Source organism: Carlito syrichta, unplaced genomic scaffold, assembly GCF_000164805.1.
Source record: "Carlito syrichta isolate Samal-C Ts95f unplaced genomic scaffold, Tarsius_syrichta-2.0.1 Scaffold308670, whole genome shotgun sequence".
In the NCBI taxonomy this organism is placed as follows: Eukaryota; Metazoa; Chordata; class Mammalia; order Primates; family Tarsiidae; genus Carlito; species Carlito syrichta.
This window is the reverse complement of record NW_007252766.1, coordinates 307,531-324,444: the sequence shown is the minus strand read 5'-3', so window position 1 is coordinate 324,444 and position 16,914 is coordinate 307,531. Positions and strand designations below refer to the sequence as shown.

Here is a 16,914-nt window from a genome sequence, read left to right as displayed (position 1 = left end):
TGTGACAAAGTACATTGATTGTTTCTTTAAAAAATGTATATAATGGACATTGACTGATTTTTGAATGTTAAACTAACCTTACATTCCTGAAGCAAATCTCAGTTGGTTGCATTGTATTTTCTTGTTAATAGACTGCTTAATTTGCTTTGCTACTATTTTGTTTAGAATTTTTGCATTTATGTTCATGAATAAAATTGGCCTATAATTTTCCTTTTCTATAATGTCCTTACTTTTGGTTTCAAGGCTTTGCAAGTCTTATACAATGAGTTGGAAATTGTTCTCTCTTTTTCTTTTTTTTGGGTGAGATTGTATAGGATTGACGTTATTTATTGAATTTTTGGAATAATTCAACAGTAAAGCTTTCTGAATCTGTAAATATCTTTATAGGTAGATCTTAAATTATTAATTCTATTTCTTTAATAGTGTAGGATTATTCCAATTATTTCTTCTTGTGTAAGATTTGGTAAATTGTGTTTTTCTAGAAAATGTCATCTAAAATTTCAAATTTATTGAGTTAACATTATTAATAATAATATCATTCTATAGTATTTTAAAAATGTATATAGAGTCAATTGATCCACCATCCCCTTCCCATTCTAATTCCTGATATGGTTATTTTTGCTGTCTCTTTTCTTTGTCCATGCTTGCCACGATCTTATCAGTTTATAAAGTTTTTTAAAAACCATTTCATTGACTTAGTTGATCTTCTTTAATATGTGTTTGTGTTCTGTTTTGTCATTTTCTGCTCTTATTTTTATTACTTCCTTTTCTACTTTCTTTGAGCTTAATGTGCAGTTCCTTGTCTGACTAAAGATACAGATCCTTAGTTTGTTGTTTGGCATCTTTCCTCCCTCCAATGTATACCTTTAATATTATAAATTTCTCTCTAACCATTTTAGCTGCATCTCACAAGTTTTGATGTGTTTTATTTTTTATTAAATTTCAATTATTTTTCAAACTTTCATTGAGATTTCTTCACTGAAATATGTTTTTAGTTTTCAAACACATGGAGATTTTCTAGCTTTTTCTGGTCTTTGGTTTCTAGATTAATTTTGTCATATGATTTTAATTCTTTAAAATTTATTGAGAATTACTTTACAGTCCAATGTAAGATCATTTTTTTTAAATGTTCCATGTGTATCTTGAAAGAATGTATATTCTGCATTTTGGATATTGTATTTATGTCAGATTATATTTGTGAATGTTGTTAAAATCTTTTCTGTCCTTGTTGATGTGTTGTATGAGTTATTGAAAAGTATATTAAAATATCCTTCTGGAGTATGGATTTTTCTGTTTCTCCTTATAGTTCTACTATTTTTTGCTTTACATATTTGGTGCTCTGTTATTATGTGCATACCTATTTAGAATTGTTTTAGCTTTTTAATTTATTGCACATTTATCTCTGAGTAATGCTTTTTGCTTCAAAGTCTACGTTTGCTTACTGTTTGCATGCTGTAACTTTTTCATCCTTTGGTTTTTAGTCACTTACATTTTGTAAAGAGCGTACGTTTTAAAAATTAATTGTGCTAATTCTTGATTTTTCATTGCAGCATTTAGTTGAATCAAGCACCAATATATTGGGGTTTAAATATCCATCTTACTATTTGCTTCCTATTTGTGTCACTGTTTCGTTTTCTTTCTTCTTTCTCTCCTTATCTAGATTGAGTATATTTTCGTATTTCATTTCTACTTCCTCTTCTCAGATCCCACCCTCTGCCCATTAGCTTGGTAGTTATTCATTATTTTATCTTTCAGCAGTTATTTTAGATTTCAATATGTATTCTTAATTTATCAAAACATATTATAAATTGATCTTTTTGCAGACAATTCAAGAACTCTTCGACTCTTTAACTCCTTACTCTCCTCCTTATTTGTATGCTGCTGTTCTTGTATTACTATATTTTATTTTAATTCCTTTTCTAGTACATCCTACAAGTCATTATTATTATTGTTGCTTTATGCAATCATAATTATCTACACTACCTATTTACCCATATCTCTACCTTGTTTGTGACTCTTAATTCTTTCCAGCTTCTCTGAGATTTCCATCTGGAAACATTTTCTTCTGAAATACTCTAATGTTCAAATATGCTGGTGATGAAATCTCTGTTTTTGTTTGTCAGAAAGAATGTCTTTATTTTACTTTCCTTCTTGGAAGGATTTTTTATTGAATAAAGAATTCTAGGTTGTTATTTTCTTCTGACAGTTTAAAGTATCATTCCATTGTCTTCTAATTTCTTTTGTGAAATCAGTTAATCTAATCTTTGCATCTTTGAAGTTGATTTTTTTTCCTCATCTGTTTTTGAGATGTTTTTCCTTTGGCTTCCTGCATATTTCAATATGCTTTTATTTTACTTGGGTTTTTTTTTAGGGATTCATCGAATCTATTCATCAGTTTTGAAATTTTTCAACCATAATTTCCTCAAATATTGCATATGGCAAATCTTTTCTCTGCTTTCTGGGATAGCAGTACACATATGTTACATCTTTTTACTCTATCGTTTTATCATTCATGTTCTTTTTATATCTTCCATCCTTTTCTTTCTCTAAGCATGCTTTAAAAAGTATTTTCTTCTTTTCTGTCTTGCTGCTTAAACACAATCCAGCTGTGTCTATTCTGCTGTTAAACCTAATCACCAAGTTCTTAAATTAATTGAATTTTTAGTTCTAGAATTTTGATTTAGTTCTGTTACAATTTATAGTCCTCTGCCATAATTCTCGATTTAAAATAATTTCCTCAAAAATTTTCAGAATAAAGTCTGATAACTCTATTATCTGTGGCTCTCTTTCATGTCTTCTGTTGTTTATTTTGGTTTTTCATCATGCTGCTTTGTCTTTTCATGTGCTGGTTATTTTTTATCATGTGAAGAATATTGTGTTTGAAAAATTGTAGAAATATTCTGAGACCCAGGGTTATGTTATCTTCCTTTAAAAAAGATTTTATTTGCTTATATAATTTGAAGCAGGGATCAGTCCCTGCAAGAACTGGACAATTTCTTTTTTTTTTTTTCCTTATTCCTAGAGTATAGTCCTATGGAGGTTCCAACACAAAGGACTAGAACTTAACCGGGACTTCTTCTTCTTGGAGGATCATGAGCTTAAACTTTTGTCTCTCTGACCCCTAAAAATTATCAGAATATCTTCTGATTAAGGTTGTGGGGTGAGGGAATTGATGTGACTGCACCTTATCAAAGAGTAACATGAAGGATCCTTGTGGTATAGGACTGTTCTGTATCTTGAGTGTTGTGGTGGTCACATGAATTTACACGTGATAAATAGCATACAGCTAATAAATAGGCACACAAATGAACGCATGTTAAACTGGTGAAATCTGAATAAGGTTGGTGGAGTGTATCAATGTAAATCTCCCAGTTGTGATATTTTGTTGTAGTTATGCAAGGTATTAACACTAGCCAAACTGTATGAAGGATACATGGGCTCTCTCCATATTATTTTTTTTGAAGTAAAATATATATAACGTTAAAATTATCATTTTAACCATTTTTTAGGTGTATAATTCAGTGGTATTAAATACATTGACAGTGTTGTGCAATCATCACTACTATCCATTTCCAGAATGTTTTCTTTTCTTTGTTTTTGTTTTTAAAGTCAGAGTTTCACTCTATCTCCCAGGCTGGAGTGCAATGGCATGCTTGTGACTGCTGCAGCCTCGGTCTGTTGGGCTCAGGCCATACTTCCACCTCAGCCTTCCAAGTAGCTGGAATCACAGGCTCGTGCTACCACACCTGGCTAATTTTTATTTATTGTAGAGACAAGATCTCGCCATGTTCCCCAGGCTGGTCTCGAACCCCTGGACTCAAACAATCCTCTCACCTCCACTTCCCAAATTGCTGGGATTACAGATGTGAGCCACAGTGCCCGGCCAGAGTGTTTTCATCATTCCATACAGAAACTCTGTACCCATTAAGTGATAACTCCGTCTTCTTCCCTGTCCTCAGTTCCTGGTAATCTCTATTCTATTTTCTATGAATTTGCCTATTCTAGGTAGTTTATGTAAGTGGAGTCATACAATATTTGTCCATTTGTGTCTGGCTTATTTCACCTATCATTTGTGTTGAAGCAAGTATCAGAATTTCATTCCTTTTTATGGTTGAATAATAGTCCATTGTATTACATATATGCTTTTTGTTTATTCATTTGTTGATGGATATTTGGGTTGTTTCCACCTTTTGGCTATTGTGAACAATGCTACTAAGAACATTTTCATACAAATGTCTGTCTGAATTTCTATTTTTAATTATTTTAGGTATATATCTAGAAGTACAATTGCTGGATCATATAATAATTGTATGTTTGACTTTTTGAGGAACTGCCAGACTGTTTTCCACAGTAGCCACACTATTTTTCCTTCTTACCAACAATGCAGGAGTTCCAATGTCTTCACCTTTTCACCAGCACTTACTATTTTCCTTTAAAAAATAACTGTCCTAATGGATATGAAATGGTATCTCCTTGTGGTTTTGATCTGCGCAATGACTAATGATGTTGAATATCTCTTCATGTCCTTAGGGGAAAAGTTACTGCCAGTATCAAGTTCATCTCTTTAGGTTTCCTTTTCAAACCTGGTCCTATTGTCCTTCACTGCCTTTTTAGCTCGCCAGTGCTGTTTTAAACACTTTGCTCAGCTTTTCTAGCCATTCTCAATGGGATAGTTGATTCACATTACCTAATACACCATTATTTAAAGTCTGTTTTTGTTTAGCTGTCGTTTTACAAAAGAAAAAATATTTTATTTTATTTATGTATTTATGTATTTATTTATTTTTTGAGTTGGAGTCTCACTCGGTCGCCCAGACTGGAGTGCAGTGGCCGCTTCTGGCCACCGCAGCCTCGCCTGCTGGGCTCCAGCGATCATTCCACTTCAGCTTTCCAAGTAGCCAGAATTACAGGCATGTGCTACCATGCCCGACTGATTTTTTTTGATTTATTGTAGAGATGAGGTCTCGCTGCCCAGGCGGGTCTCGAACCCGTAGGCTCAGGCAATCCACTCACCTCAGCCTCCCAAAGGCGCAGAATTACAGGCTGAGCCACCGAGCCCGGCTAAGAAAAAATATTTAAATATAATAATTTTTTAAAATTTTATTTTAAAGATGTGGGGTACAATTCAGGATTAGGTAAATAAGAGGTTATTATACAGGTAAATTTTGGGCTTCCCTTTGGTCTTTACTTTGCCTGGTTTAAGATCAGGTATCCTTATTGATGTCATATCTCCCCCCCACCCCCAGCAGCATTTCGCTACTGCTAAACCCTTCCTTTTAGTATTATGATACTATGCTCTGTGTTCACATATGAGTGAGAACTTGCGGTACTCAGTGATAGATCACTGATAATGATAGACTCTAAATCCATCTGAGTTGCTGTGAAGTCCATAATAATTTTCCTCCTTTATGACTGTGTAGCATTCCATTGTGTATATGTACCACTTTTTTTTATCCAGTCCACTTTTGATGGGCAGCATAGTTGGTTCCATGTTTTGCTGTTGTAAATAATGCTGCAGTAAACATGCATGTGCAGTTATATTTTTTATAGAATGATTTGAGTTCCTCTAGGTATATATCCAGAAGGGGGATTGCTGGATTGTATGGAAGGTCGAATTTTAGATCTTTTAGGAATAGCCAAACTGTTTTCCACAAAGGTTGTATTAGTTTATACTCCCACCAACAGTGTTCCATTTTTCCCGCATCCTCTCCAGCATCTGGAGTTAGGTGGTATCTCGGTGTGGTTTTAATTTGCATTTCTTTGATGATTAGTGAAGCTGAGCATTTTTTCATGTATCTGTTGGCTGCTTGTATGTCTTTTGAGAAATGTCTATTCATATCTTTGGTCGACTTTTCTTTTTTTGAGTTGGAGTCACTCTTTTTGCACAGGTCGTAGTGCAGTGGCATACTCACGGCCACCGCAGCCTCGACCTGCTGGGCTTAGGCGATCCTTCTGCCTCAGCCTTCCAAGTAGCTGGAACTACAGATGCACACCACCACACCTGGCTAGCTCTTTTGTGACTTATTGTAGAGACAAAGTCTCACCAAGTTACCCAGGCTGGTCTCAAACCCCTGGGCTCAAACAGTCCTCTCACCTCAGCCTCCCAAAGTGCTGGGATTACAGACTGAGCCACCATGCCTGGCCTTGCCCGCGTTTTAATAGGGCTGTTTGTTTTTTTCCTTTTGGCACGTTTGAGTTCCTTGTAGATCTTGGATATTAGGCCTTTGTCAGATACACAGTTGGCAAGTATTTTTTCCCGTTCTGTGGGCTGTCTCCCCACTCTTGTGATATTTGCTTTGCAGAAGCTTTTCAGTTTGATGAAGTCTCCTTCAAGAATTTAAACTTTACTGTAAGGCTACAATAGTCAAAACAGCCTGGTACTGGTACAAGAACAGGCATATAGACCAATGAAACAGGATAGAGATTCCGGAAGCAAAACTTCAGTTTCTCGGGCAACTCATCTTCAACAAAGCCTCCACCAACAACCACTGGGGAGAGGAGAACTTATTCAGTAAATGGTGCTGGGAAAACTGGCTGACCACATGCAGAAGGGTGAAACAGGACCCCTGCCTATCAACATACACAAAAACCAACTCTAAATAGACCTAAATGTAAAACCTCAAACTGTAAGAATCTTAGAAAATGTAGGAGACACCTTTACGGAAATTGGAATAGGCAACCAATTCCCGATCAAAACTCCAGATGCCCAGGCCTTAAGAGATACATACAGTGATTTTTAAAAAGCTAACTCTTTATGAAACTTGAGAATAGTGCTAAATCTTTACTCAGTGAAAAACATTTCTACATGAGATGGAGGTCATATAGACTAGATATATGGGGCAAAAATCGTGCAATTTCTTACAGTATTTTAAGAGACAAAAATGTACTTAAAGCACATAATATCAGGAAAAATGTACTTATTTTAGTTGAGTCCCTTACTTAAACATTGTCTCTGCAGAGAGGCTGTGTTGGTGCTTCCCTAGGCTTGATGATTTGCTAGGAGGACTCACGGGAATTAACATATAGTCATAGTCATGACTGGTTACAGTAAAAGGATACAAAGCAAAATCAGCAAAAGGAAAAGATGTAAGATGAAGTTTGGAGGAAACCAGGTGCGTGCTTCCAAGAGTCCTTTCTAATATCAAAATAGGGACAATTCCTTCAGGAATGAGTTGTGACAACACGTGTGAAATGCTGTGTACCAAAGAGCTCACCCAAGCCTGGTTGTCCCAGGTTTTTACTGGGGATCAGTCACATAGGCATACAACCCCTATATAACCTCAGTACTGATCTTGGTAACTAACCTTAATAACTGAAGTTCCAGATTCCCAAGAGAACACAGGTGTTCGTTATAAATCACATTGATAGCATAAACTATCTGGACAAACTACTACAATGTGACTTAAACCCTCACACACACAAGAACATGCTTATCAGACAGAGTATCCCAAGAATTCTTTCCAGGGACAAGCAAAGAGTCAGTCATGAAAACAGGGCTTTCTCGAGAATGTGTAGAATTTGAGCAACCCAGGCCTGCTAAGTTGATTCTTTTCCACACAGAGGTCCACCCTGGCTAAACTGAAGAAGGAGGCACTCCTTGTTACTCTCTAGTCCCTCACCCTTTTGCTAGATAATTATTTATTTGATGCTAGTTGAATAACAAATATTTTCTAATTTGTAAGTTTATTGTCTTTCTTCCTCTGCTAGAATGTAAATTCCGTGAGACCAAAGACTTTTTTGCTTTATTCACTGCAGTACCCCAGTGTCTAGAACAGTGCTTGACCTGTAGTGGATGCTCAACAAGTATTTCTTTTTTTTTTTTTAACAAGTATTTCTTAAATAGATGAATGAATGGAAGTTATTATGTAATTACTTAGGAGTGCCAATAGTGTTGACTGGACATGCTGCCATTGGGACATGCTGTTTTCCAATGAATGACAATTTTTCATCTGTTTCTTTCTCCTTCTTGAACAGGTCTATGATTCAATAGCCCGATCTTGCCCTCGAAGGTTTGTTTTGCCCTTAAATGTCAGTTTGAATGCACCGGAGGAAGAGAACCTCAGTCCATTGTCCTATTCTTCAGCCACTGCTGTGAAAAAGACTGATGGAAAGGTATGTTGAGAATGGACATTAGGCTAAGACTTTGAATTTTAGTGGTCTTATTTTATTCACTGGCTGTTCTTCACAATGTTTGGTGCCCAATAAGTTCCATAACATTCAACTGAGCGGGTAAAGTCATGGAACATTGCTTGCACAAGAATCGCAGAAATTGGGTAGGAATGAGCACTATGTTTATCTATTTTTCTTGTGTTTTGAAATAGAGAATTGCAGCTTTCTAATGGTTGTGGAATGCCTAAGCATTTGAGATTGACATTGGCAATCCTCACCTTTTAGATATTTGCTTCTCACAGGCCTATCATTGTGCACTATCATCGTCTTAGCTTTAGTAGAATACAAAGTGAACTTCCACTTCCTGTGCCTTTGATAGCATATTCATAAAACCTGATAATTTTTTATGTGTTTATACATATGATGGAAAGAGGAAAAATTTTTTAAAAATGACATAGAACCTCAGTTTCCAAGCATTTGGAAACACTTATAGGGTATTAGTCCCCTCAGTGACCTACATAAGAAGAAAATAAGTGAGAATTAATCAATCACTACAAATCCTTTTGGAATCTCTTTTAGATTTGGTGCACTCATGAAAATCTACATTATGAGGACCTGGAGAAGGAAGGGGGCATTGAATTTCCCCAGATCAACTATAGTCAATTTAGTGGCAAAAAATATCGTTTCTTCTATGGCTGTGGCTTTCGGCATTTGGTAGGGGATTCTCTGATCAAGGTTGATGTGGTGAACAAGACACTGAAGGTAATGAAAATCTCTTTCCTTTTAGGAATTTTTCAAAGACCAGTTCTTCCTTTGAATTTTTTTAAAGGTAGCACTTGAGAATCTTTAATATTTAAGCTGCTCACCATTTTCTTTTATAAAGTTCTAGAACCATGGAATTATCTAAGTTAAGGATATGTTCCTTCTAGGGAATCTATGGATCCCAAGCCCAGACCAATAATTCTTTGCTTGATCTTGATATAATTTTGGGAGAAACCATGGGGTTAAGATTGTTGGGACACCTACGTTTCAGGTTGATGGGAAATTATAATCACATAGATTGTATTTGATGATAATGGAATCTGGGGCTGCAAAATCTTCCTCTCATTCTCCTGTATTTAACTCAGTAAGCCTTATTCTTCTATTGTTGGAATAGTCTATTGACAGCCAAATTCATGCTGGGGGTAATGAAAGCTGTAGAAAATATCCTGCTCACAATTGTCCTTTTATTAAATGCTTTTTTGGGGACTTGCAGGTTTGGAGAGAAGAAGGCTTTTATCCCTCAGAACCTGTTTTTGTTCCAGTACCAGGAGCCAAAGAAGAAGATGGTGGGGTTATTCTTTCTGTGGTGATCACTCCCAACCAGGTAAATGTATTTCCCTGTCACCAATCAGAAAGAAAAGTAGCACTGAGCCACTTGATGAATCAAGGATGCATATTGATGCTTGATAGTTTACTTTGATTCCAATATGGCACCTTCTCTGTTTTCTTCTCCTCCTTACATTTACATGCCCTTTAATCATAATCTATATTTTATTATTGTTTTAAAGTTCTGTCTATAGAACTTTAATAGTTTACATTTGCATAGGAATTTGTTATTTACAAACTACTTTCATATATGTTATCTTATTTAGTAATTAAAATAACTTTGTGAGATACCATTTTACACACATGGAATTTGTAACTTAAAGTTGAAAGAGACTTGTATCAGAGCTCATAGTCGTAATGCCAGTATTTAAATCTGGGTCTTCTGACTTTTTGTCTGATGTTCACATCATCATCAGTGCTGCCAGTTTCAACCAATTGACCATAAAGTTCAATGTTGTAAGCCATGGCTTGGTGTTTCAATAACGTTATTTACTACCTGACTTTTCGTCAGGGCAATCTTATGGCAAATAGGTTCACCCTGAGTACCAGTTTTGATCAGTTATTAATGACTACTGAAGGTGTAGGATTCTGAGGCCTTTTAAGGGTTTAGTGGGAAAAAGACTGTGATCAATTAGTGATGTCTGCCATGGAATTGGGACTTTGTCCTGATGCCATGCGCTTACCATGTCTGTAATTACATCTGGGCAAATCTCAGTCTGCCTTACAATGCTGCCCTTTGAACAGCTCCAAAGTAACACAAAATGGAGGAATTTCTGTTTGGAAGAAAGAGATTCTGTGACTGGAAAGGAGCAAGCAAAAAGATAATTAAACTCAAAGAAACCCTGTGAAGGTGTTGATAGAAGCAACTTAATTTCTTTGCTCTAGATATGAACGTCTTAAGCCATGCCTTCATTCTCAGCCCAGTTCAGCAATTCAGGGTACATTTAGTGAGTGGATAGGTGAAACACTGTGCTTGGCCCTGAGGATAGATTGGCCCTGAGGATAGATATGGAGATGTGTAAGTTATGGTCTCTTCACTAGGAATTTTACAGCCCAGTGGAGGAGGTAGATTTTTGATGAAAAAAAGAGGGAATTTTCAATATTGTCTTTTCTTTTCTAGAATGAAAGTAATTTTCTCCTAGTCTTGGATGCCAAGAACTTTGAGGAACTGGGCCGAGCAGAGGTATCTGTGCAAATGCCTTATGGATTCCACGGCACCTTTGTACCCATTTGATGAGGCCTGGAACTAAGTTCAAAACAAGTGTGTTCCATACAAAAGAATAGCAAAAAGGGCACCCTACCTTTCAAACCATAGTCATTTGGTTTTAAAATTTCTATTAAAAACAATTCGCTCTTTCCCTGACACCACAAAATCTCACGAAAGCTCAGGTGCGTTCAAGAATTGGCTTCACCTGTATCCCACTGCCATGGCCAAGGAAGGCATTGCTACTGGAGGAGTAATGGACCTTAATGCTGCTTTACAAGAGGTACCGAAGACCACCCTCATCCATGAGGGCCTAGCACGTGGAATTTGCAAGGTTGTAGCTATTGTAATGAATTTATCTATGTGAAGTTGGTGCTGAACACCAAATTAACCTAATTAAAGGCGGATGACATCAAAAATCTAGGGGAATGGGTAGGCCTCTGTAAAGCTGACAGAGAGGGAGCACCTCACAAAGTGGTTGATTGTGGTTGTGTGATAGTTAAAAACTATGGAAAGAGTCTCAGTCCAAGGATGTCACTGTAGAGTACTTCAAATGCAAGAAGTGAACAAATAGAACCTTGGCAATTATGTTCCTTAAAACAAACAAAACAAAACCAAAATATACCTGGTGAGACGTTATGGTTTTATATTTTCTTAAGGTTCTTCCTTGGAATCATTAAGGAAGTATTGATACAACCTTTTGAAGAGAGTTTTAAATTTACATTTATTGATATATATTTCTCTAGGTAATAATAAAAATACATGAACGAAAAACTACAACTAGATCATTACTACCATCAGATAGGTGGGTGACAGAAGTCTTAGAAGAATACAAATGATCATAGATAGTAGACCTTGAATATAAATCTGAAAAGCATGTTATTCTTTCCATCACAATCTACCTGCTACCATTAGTCCTAAGGTATTCAGAGGAGAGGACACCAGATATATCATGCTTGGAGGCCTCTTCTGAACTGGCTGCTTCCCTGCTGTCAGCAGCAGATACTACTGCAGTTAGTTATACAACCCTCCTACAGACTACCCATACCATCCTCTACCCTGCTCCCAGCTCTATCTTGGGATGTTGTTGTTTTGAGGGGCATCACTATAATCAGGCATTTTTTCTAATCTCCAGGTGTATTCTCCAGGATTGATGAAAAGCCAGTAGTTCTTCATTTAATTGGGCAACAGGTGGCACTAGAGACCATATTTTCTCCACATTTCTAAATCCCACCAGTTTTCACCAACACCCTTAACAGCCGGGGTCTGTCACTTAAACCACATTCTTTTTTTTTCTTTCTTTTCTGCGTTGGAGTCACTCTGTCGCCTAGGCTGGAGTGCAGTGGCACGCTCAAGGCTACCCCAGCATCGACCTGCTGGGCTCAGGCAATCCTTCATTCTCAGCATTCCAAGTAGCCGGAACTACAGGCTTGCGTTACCATGCCTGGCTAACTTTTTGATTTATTGTAGACATGAGGTCTCACCATGGTGCCCAGGCTGGTCTTGAACTTGTAGGCTCAGGCAATCCTCCCAAAGTGCTGGGATTACAGGTTTGAGCCACCATGCTGGCCTAAACCACATTCTTGCCAACGCCCTCAAGATCCCTAGTTCCCTTTTTCTTCAGTTACACTGCCCTCCCCCTGGCTAAACTCTACTTCTGGACTTGTTAAACAGCCTGTATAGTGAATGTTGCTGGAGAAGACTCCCCCAAATGTAATTTGGGGCACCTGTGAGATTATGGTTAGACTTTTGGCACAGTCCTGCACCCACATTGTCAAGTTTCCTGTCTAATTTTCCTTAAGAGTCATTTCAGCTTTCACAAACTATTTTCTTTAATGATGTGTTCCATACATACAGATGACACCTGTGGGGCTTTGCACTGTGGCAGTAAGGTAAAAGAGCGAAGTTCCACATCTGGGTTCGAGAGCTGCAGAACACAGCATTGGGTTTAGAATGGCAAGAGAATGCTGAATCAAAACTAATACAGCAGAGGCAGGAGCATAGAGCCTCAGGTAACTATGAGAACATAAGTCCCCCAATGTTTCCTACGAGGACCTGAAAAGGTATTTGTTGCACTTTCTCAGACAAAATGTGGAGATTTTATCTAATCTAGATCTGAAGAGTGAAGGACACTCTAGTTGATCTCTGGAAAGTACACAGGTCTGCCGTGTGTGTTTATAAATCTTTTATCTTTTTAAAAATTATTTTTTCTTAATTTCAATAACTTCAGGGGGTACAGATAGTTTTTGTTCTGGGCTTTAAGTGTACCCACCACCATATAAATCTTTATCTGAACTTCACGGAGTAAAGACAAAAAATATGTTTATTAAATATGCTCTTTAGGGGAGCAGTATAATCATAAGATTTTTGACTCAAGAAAACCTGATTTCTGCCTTGACTTGGCTATCTGTAAGGTTCTTAAAGAGAAGAAAAAAAGGATCAGTGGCATTTTGTGTGGTCACATATGCCTGGTAATCCAATCACAGATGTCCGGTAAAATTGAGCATCTGATCAAGGCTCAAAGCATTGGCTGGACCTCTTATTCTCCCTAAGCCCAACTTTGCCAATAGCCAGTGTCCAGAGACTCAAGGAAAGGGAGAATGTGGTACACAAGAGGGGAAAAGGGAGAGGTAGATGGGCATCCCCTGGGGCAGCTTATCACAGGGAAGTGAGAAGCAGACTAGAATGTGAATAAAAGAACCAGGGCTACTTGGGTGAGGGGGAGCTTTGGTCCAGTTTTTTTTTCCTCTGAGCATAGCACCAGAACATAAGCCACATCACATGTGATACTTTTAACACATTATGAGCCTGCCTGTGGGTAAACATGGCCTGGACAGTGCTTGGAAGCAGATGAAAATTCCTCCCTGGGGGAGGAGCTAGGAGGGAGATAAAAAGGAGTGGAGGCTCCTTTCCTTTACACTTAAAGTTTGTGGTCCTTCAAGTCAATGTGAGATAGGGGTCCAGAAGGGCTAAGTTTCCTAAGAGAAGTTACAGAATGTAGTTACCAGATATGGTGAGAAGACTGGTCAAAGCCAGCAGAGACCAGCTAAAACCAGGATGGCATTGATAATGACCTCTGTGTGCCCTTTTTGCTCATGTGCTACTTATAATACATTAGTGTGCTAAAAGACACTCCCACCAGTGCCATGACAACTTAGAATTACCGTGGCAACTCCTGAAAGTTACCCTATATGGCTTAAAAAGGGGAGGAACTTTTGAAAAACTCCCCACCTTTTTCCCAGAAAACTCATGAATAATCCGCCCCTCGCTTAGCATAGAATCTAGAGGTAGATATAAAAATAAAATACCAGCGATGTACAGTGGTAGCCTTTCTTCCTGAAGACCAGCCAAGACTGCTCAGCCGTGGAGTAGCCTGCATTCTGTTATTTTAATAAACTTGTTTCCATTTTCCAGCTGAATTGCCAGTGATGCTCATAGGCTGCACCATCTATGGGACTAGCCATCTTTCTGTTTCTCTGTTTCTTTAATAAACATATTTTTTATCTCCTACTTATGGCTTGGGCTTGAATTCTTTCCTGCACAAAGTCAAGAACCCATTTGGCCTCTCGATTGAGACCCCAACTTTGGAGTCCCCTGGTCTCTATCAAATGTTTTCAGTCTTTCATGTATCCACTGTAGTCAAGAACTTGTCAATATGCACTAAAGTTGCACTTTTCCACATTTCCTTTGCTTGCATTATCTCCTCTTCCTGGAATTATCTACCTGATGAACTTTAAGATCCAGCTCTAAAGTCCTCTTTGAAGCCTTCTTTTACTTTCTGAGGCAGAATTGTAATTTTAGTTTGTCATAGTCTATGTTTGACTCCCCCACAAAACTGAACTTTATGAGAACCGAGAACATGTGTTTGCTATTGATCTTGGCCCTCTGGCACTCATTTCCAAATAAAGTGTGCCTGGCATTTTGCAGCTGTTACGTAAACATTTTCAAATTTAATGAGCGAATAAGCCCTGGAAGGAGATATATACAGGGTCTGCCTAGCCAATATGTGTCCATTTGAGTACCTTGTGGGATCTTTTTTTTTAGTTGGAATCTCACTCTGTCCCCCAGACTGGAGTGCAGTGACATGATCAGTCTGGGGGACAGAGTGATCCTGAGCCCAGGTGATTCTCCTGCCTCAGCTTCCCAAATAGCTGGGACTACAGGCACACACCACCACACCTGGCTAACTTTTTTGTAGAGACAAGGTCTCATGCCTCAACTGATCCTTCCACTTCGGCCTCCCAAAGGATTTCAGGTGTGAGCCACTGTGCCCAGCACCTTATGGGACCTCTTAACAGAAATTAGCCTCATGAGACAAAGGAGCCAAGTACAAAGCCAGTAAATGTTTCATGAGTGCAGTGGGAATGGCTGTTGCTCTCAAAGCACTGAAAGCTAAATCAAGGGGAATGTTGTGTGCTTGAGTAGCTAATGTATTAGTCTGCAAGGACTGTTGCAACAAAGTATCACAAACAAGGGGCTTAAACTATAGAAATGTATTATGTCACAATTCTAGAGACTAGATATCAAGGTTGGTTGGTTCTTTCTGAGGGCTTGGAAGGATCTGTCTAGGCCTCTCCACTGGGCCTGGAGATGGTGTTGTCTGCGTCTTCACATCATCTTCTCTTTGTACGTTTCTGTCTCTGTGTCCAAGTTTCCTCTTTTGATAAGGACACCAGACATGTTGGATTAGGGCCAACACTAATGACCACATCTCATCTAATTATCTCTACAACAATCCTATTTCCAAATAAAGTTACACTCTGTGGTTACTGGGGTTAGCAGATAACACATGAATTTTGAGAGGACATCACAATTCAACCCATAACAGGATCACCGAGGGTGGATTTGCTATAGAATTAGCTTTAACAAAGTAATTTAAAGCAAGAACTCTGCAAATGCAATGAAATCTTTTACTAAAACAAGTTAAAAAAGGCAACTCCTCTTATCCTTTTATTGTGGCTATTTAAGATGGTTTTGGAATGAGTAAGGTGTTTGTGTAACCACTGACTGCTAAGGGGTATTTATCTCTGAAATAGTCAATACCTGGGAATTGTTTTCTACCCCGAGTGATATTGGAATAGTAATTCACTTGTCTGGGCCTGTATTTTCTTATCAGTAAAGTGACAGTATTGAACTTGACAGTCTTTAAATAAATACATTTGAATGTTCCTTAAAGTTCTTTCTTTACAGCCCAATGTGGGAGATGAGACAAACATTTGAAAACGTGAAGCATGTTTGCTACAGAACACGTTCATAATTTAGTGCAGAACAAATAGAACATGCAGCTGGAGACAGGAGACAGTTGAGAGGAATCGCCAGTTGGACTTCCACTTCTACCACCCCGTGATTTGATCTTCTTTTCCTAAATGTACAGGAAACTCTTCCTAGTCCACTATTAATCACTGACTTGTCCTGCTTTTTTATAATTTGATTTTTCTCATATACACGATATGCTATTTTCCCTAGTACCTAGAACCGTACCAGTCACATAGATGCCCAATAAAATATATAATGAAAGAAGGCAAGAGGTAACACGGCAGTGGAAACTCTGTAGTTTGGACACCCTTGTAAGGCTTGAGGAAATGAGGCTTTCACGCTCAAGGTGTCTACACTGCCCAGAGAATTGCTAACGCATGTGTTCAGGGATGCATGCGTTCACACTATGCCAACCCAGAGTGATAAATGGGCCCATGCATGCTTGAAGATAAAGATGGCTTTAAAACTTCCCTTATATTCGTTACACGATAGTGCAAAGGACTGTTGCCACGTGGTCCTACTTGTGTTCTCAAATTCCCTTTTTTTTTTTTTTCCCTAAAGAGACAAAGGCCTCGAAATGTTGCCCAGGCTGAACACAGAACATCTGGGCTCAAGCGATCCCTCCCGCCTCAGCCTTCCCAGTAGGTGGCACTACAGGCGTGCGCCACCACACCCGGTCAATTCCCGCTCCTTTTCTGTCACCGACCGTGGCCCAGGGACTCATCGGATGGAGTAACCAGCCACCGGAGCTCCCTGTGGTAACTAATCCAGGGCTTTCTAGAAGGGAGTGGGAGGGGAGCTCAGAGGTCACTGGAGGGCCAAAGTGTGCCCCCGCTGGCCCTAGCTGGGCAGACCTCCAAACGAAGGGCACGAAGTCCTCACCCGCCTGGGCCGCACCAGGTAGGCGCAACTCTCCGAACCGTTGCTCCGCGAGGATTCGGAGAGCGAGGGACGCCTGTCACGGTCACCCGAGGCCG

General features: G+C 38.6%; 1 protein-coding gene across 2 annotated transcripts in view; it reads left to right on the top strand.

The window, feature by feature from the left end:
- The window catches only part of BCO2 (beta-carotene oxygenase 2), a 46,395-nt gene extending 35,577 nt beyond the window's left edge, over positions 1-10,818 (top strand). For both annotated transcript variants that reach the window (XM_008065570.2, XM_008065568.2), the window contains 4 exons: positions 7,975-8,112; positions 8,689-8,871; positions 9,365-9,475; positions 10,598-10,818. In XM_008065570.2, coding sequence (XP_008063761.1) covers positions 7,975-8,112; positions 8,689-8,871; positions 9,365-9,475; positions 10,598-10,711 — 546 coding nt within the window. In that variant the 3' untranslated portion in view covers positions 10,712-10,818. The remainder of the gene's footprint in view (positions 1-7,974; positions 8,113-8,688; positions 8,872-9,364; positions 9,476-10,597) is intronic.
- Positions 10,819-16,914: the final 6,096 nt, after the last annotated feature.